The sequence below is a fragment of the Mesitornis unicolor genome, unplaced genomic scaffold (assembly GCF_000695765.1).
Source record: "Mesitornis unicolor isolate BGI_N332 unplaced genomic scaffold, ASM69576v1 scaffold32884, whole genome shotgun sequence".
Lineage (NCBI taxonomy): Eukaryota > Metazoa > Chordata > Aves > Mesitornithiformes > Mesitornithidae > Mesitornis > Mesitornis unicolor.
Window position 1 is genome coordinate 3,585 of NW_010182649.1, and position 4,365 is coordinate 7,949.

Sequence of the window (4,365 nt, forward strand, 5' to 3'; positions counted from 1 at the left end):
CAGGCCAAGACTCTGTGTGGAGAGTTTCCTGCTCCTGGACACAGTTCCTGCTACTACCATGCACCCAGTAAGCTAAGCCTGCTTCAGGCTGTACAAGGCAGCCCAGAGAGGTCCCCTCTGCCCTTCAAAGGGCCGACGAAGACCAGGAAAATGGGAGTGAGTGTAGGGCAGGAGGGCAACAACCTACAGAGCAAATACCTGACTTTACAGAGGAGCAGCTGCCACCAAGACCCCAGGAACCGTCTGTATGGGTAACTATGTGCACTTCGATTTCAGTGTGAAAACTGAGGACGTAAAGAGAAGTGGTGGCTGCAGGAGCTTCCCTCTCCTCTCTCCCTTCCCCTCCTCAGCAGGCCCCTTCCCATGAGTCACTCTCTCTGCACAGGCAAGGTGACACTTTGCTGGTCACTGAAGCCAACCAGCTGCACAGTGGGGACACTTGTCAGGAAAGTAGCAGCAAGGTTGGTGTTTCTCCAGAGGAGCACTTCAGGACTCTGGCTTCCTGGGCTCGTGCAGCAGAGTCCTGCTGCCAGCAAACGCCCAGCAAGAGCTCTGACCTCCACTGCTGAGAAACACCACCGCAGTGAGAGGGGAACAGTTGGCTCCGGTCCTTTTGTGCAGCGCTGAGGCAGGGAGCTGGGGATAAACCCTGACTGCTGTCGGCAGGCACTCGTTGCTGGTGGCTTGTGTATCCCTCCTGGCCCAAGGGAGGTAAGGAGACAACCACAGCCTCGGCCGACAAGCAGGCCAGGTTCCCCACATCTCCGACGCTACCTGAACTGGAGCTGGCTGAACCAGGTGCTGACAGCACAGTCCACACGCATCACCAGGGAGATCCCTAGCAGGAGGCAGATGCTGCTCACCACAAAGCCCAGTGACTCAAAGAGGAACCTGCAAGGACAAAAGACACAGCAAGGACATCACAAACTGCAAGGACAGACTGCTGCCCTCGCCCAGCTGGCTGATTTTCCTGACAGTGAGAGGCCGGTGGCACCCCAAATCCTAAAATCTGAATTACATTTACTCCCCAGCAGCTGCTGCCTGCAACCTGGAAGCCAAGCACACCTCTGATTTAGAGGTCATTTAGGACAATGCTCAGGTGGGATTTTGAATGGCCAAGGCCATCCCACACTCCTCCTACCCCAAAGGTTTGCCAGTTTACCCTTTCTGGGTTTACCATTTCTGTGTATTCTTGGAAATCAAGATAAGGAGAAATTTCTAGGCTTTAGCTCAAGTCCAGCTTCTGAACTTTAAGCAGGAATTAGTTAAGGACAGTCCTAGAGCCTCTACTAGGTAAGAAGTCAGAAGACTGATCACACGGTCTTTTCCATCAATACAGTCTACAAACCCTAGACAAGATGTCAGGGATCTGAGCCCTAAACCCAGCATCAGAGCAACTCCTGGAACTTACTTCGGGGCAAAGACCTTCCAGACCATGAGGTGCCTCCTGAGGATCATAGCTGCACAAACACAGGCCAGAAGCTGTGGAGGAGACCAGGAAAAACAAGTTACAAGTGACTTCGGAGAGACCTCCTGGGCACTAGTTCACATCTGAAGGTGGTACTAAACTGCACACACCTAAGAGGCTGGTACAGTGCACACCAGAAATAAGCATCCCAAAGAAGATCCCTTTCCATTGTGTCCTCAAGTCAGGGAACACAAACAGCCTGATGAGCACCCAGGCCCTTCAAGGAACGGGCCAGGCTGGGACAGCACAGGGGAGGGCTCACACTGTGGCTAAGGTGACTCAACATTTCACCAAGGGAGCACTCCCGCTCTCCTGCTGCCCCCTCCCTTGCACTGTGTCTCTGGTCTAACCAAGCAGCAGCTTGATTTCAAGGGTTAAAGCCCCAAAAGCTACCCGCTTCTTTCACAGAATTGAATTTCTGGTGTTTAACTCCCTAAGTCACCACAGCACAGGATCAGATGAAAACCAGAGCCAGTGCAAAATAGATAGGCATGGTTGGGAAGAGGGGGAGCAGAATTATAACCCTGCAGATTCTGAACAGATGTTGTCACTCTGGGTAGCTGGGTATGAAAAGCAGTCTAATTTGTAGTGCAGCTTCCATGCTGAAGCCCTTCCCAAAACACAGAGCAAATGGCATAGCTGAGAAGAGGACTTGCGCAGCTGCTCTTCCACATGCAACCAGACATATCACCTCTGGACCTTGACCCCTTTCTCTCACAAGAGTGACCTGTGGTTCTCACAGCACAGCACTTTCCCCTTGGACAGCCTTCCCCACAGCCATTCCACCTCTGTCCATACCTGTGTCCCGAGGACGAAGAGGTACTTCAGCCCCAGCTGCAGCAGAGCAGTTGAGAACTTCTCCGGCGACTCCCGCAGCCTCATCTCCATCATGTGCTCCTCTGCCTCCTGCTGCTCCTCCCGGGTCTCCTTCTTGGGCTTCCTCTTCTGCGAGCTGGATGTTTCACACACAAAGGGCCAAAGCAGGAGCAGAGGGCAGCCAACTACCTCAAGGACAAAGGCACATGAAGTTACTGGAGCCCAGGAGGTGAGGAGCAGTCTAGGCTCTGCCATCATGCCCTGGACGTGCAGGACGCATATACCCCAGCTCCAGTTTGCTGGTCAGGCACAACTGCATGGAGGCAGCTCTGTGGTCCCAGAAGGGGACAGCGAGGATGCTGCTGTTCAGCTGCTGCTGGAGCCTTCATCGCTTCGTGCCCAGCCTGCAGGCCTCCGGACAAGGCAAAGCAGTGAGACATGGCTGCTCAGACTCAACAGCCCAGGGACAAATTGATTTACCTGCAAAGAGGATATGGGAGGCAAAGGTGTTGGCGCCCACCAGGACAGCAGGCAGGAGGTTGGTGCTGTGGTCAAGGTGGAAGCCCACAAAGGCCGCATTCCAGTGGATGGCCGGGAAGATGGGCTGGTGGCCTGTGGAATAGAAGAACTGGGAAGCAGCAAGGAGCCAGGAGATGACTGCATACCAGGGCACTGAAAAAGGCTCTGAGAGATTAAAAAAAAAAAAGAGAGAGAGAAAATGAGATCAGCCTCAAGGAACAAGACAGATACACAGTCAAAAAAAGAGCCTGTTGACTTTTCTTCCAAATTCCCTTTCCACACTTTCTTTTGAGAGACAGAAACCAGTCAGGCTCCCACTACAGACACAGTGAGGGGCCAGGCATTCCCACTGCTGCTTACCCTGCTACTGGGCTGTGTGAGCAGCAGTGGGGTTTGGTGGCTGCTCACATCCTGGGGTGAAGGGGTGGGTGTAAAGCCTCCTTCCCTGACACAAGGGACTCCTCCTCCTCCCACACTGTGCTGCTGCTGTGTGCCGCTGCACACATCCCTCTTTCACCAGAGGAGTTGAGCAGCTCTGAAAAAGCTAGGAGGATCCCCTGAGGATCATCAGTGCACTGCCACTCCCCAGGAACAGAGACTGGGCCCTGTCTCTCCCACTGGAAATAAGACAAGGTTGCTGCAGATGAAGCTTAGGTTGCACATCCAGAGGATGCTCTACCAAGCCCTGACTCACCAGCATCTCCAGCAAGGCCTCTGGCATGCGTGTGGATGTGCAGCAGCACGAAGGCCTCCAGGAAGAGGAGCAGGAAGGCGAGACTCAGCCGCTCACTGTGCAGAAGCATCAAGAGGAAGCCCAGCAGGGTGAGTGCTATGACCAGGGCTGCAGAGTACACGCTACCCAACCCGTACGCTGCAACAGTGGCCTTGCAGCTGCCCCGCTCCAGACGGCTCTTCTGAGACTCCTGCATCCTCTTGTAGATCTGAGGGATGACGTGGAGGAAGTCAACTTCAGAGCTGGGAACCCCCAGGTAGGGAGTGACGATGGATCCTGCCGACTCCCGCGTGTCCTTTGCAAACACTGTCATGGGATTGCACAGCAGGAGCAGCAGTCCCACAGACGCTAGTCCATAAACAGCCCATGGAAAGGCAACAACCGCCACCTGCACCAGCTCCTGCAGCTTGCCCAGAGAGTCGTCAGCACTGGAGGCAACGGCCCAGTAGCAGGCAATGCAGAGGACCACCAGTGGGAAACCCCAGCGCACAAAGAGCACGAGGGGGTCCGAGCTGTTCAGGTTGCCGTAGTGTCGCAGCCAGCTCCGCACTGCATAGACCAGCCCAGCCAGCAAGGCCACGCACAGGAGGTAGAAGAGGTTCTTGGCCCGTGTGTTTCTCAGGCTGGCAAGGGGGGAGAGGAAAAGAGAGGGCCGGCACTGAGGGATTTCTTCACGGCACTGGTGGAAGAAACCAGAGAGGCGCACGCAGACCAGGAGCACAGCCACGAGGCACAGCAGGTACCAGATCTCCCTCCGGTATGAAGAAAAGCCAAGGAGCTGCTGCTGCTTGGGGCCCTCTGGCACAGTCAGGCGACCGTCCCAGTGGAG

At 55.0% G+C, this 4,365-nt stretch overlaps 1 protein-coding gene across 1 annotated transcript in view; it reads right to left on the minus strand.

Annotated features, from left to right (window-relative positions):
* Positions 1-774: 774 nt before the first annotated feature.
* Positions 775-4,365, minus strand: part of PIGO (phosphatidylinositol glycan anchor biosynthesis, class O) — a gene marked incomplete at its 3' end in the record, with an annotated part of 15,634 nt that continues 12,043 nt past the window's right edge. Inside the window, exons 7-11 of the mRNA XM_010183854.1 lie at positions 3,498-4,360; positions 2,765-2,968; positions 2,267-2,469; positions 1,412-1,482; positions 775-891 (exon numbers count right to left, since the gene is read on the minus strand). Coding sequence (XP_010182156.1) covers positions 775-891; positions 1,412-1,482; positions 2,267-2,469; positions 2,765-2,968; positions 3,498-4,360 — 1,458 coding nt within the window. The remainder of the gene's footprint in view (positions 892-1,411; positions 1,483-2,266; positions 2,470-2,764; positions 2,969-3,497; positions 4,361-4,365) is intronic.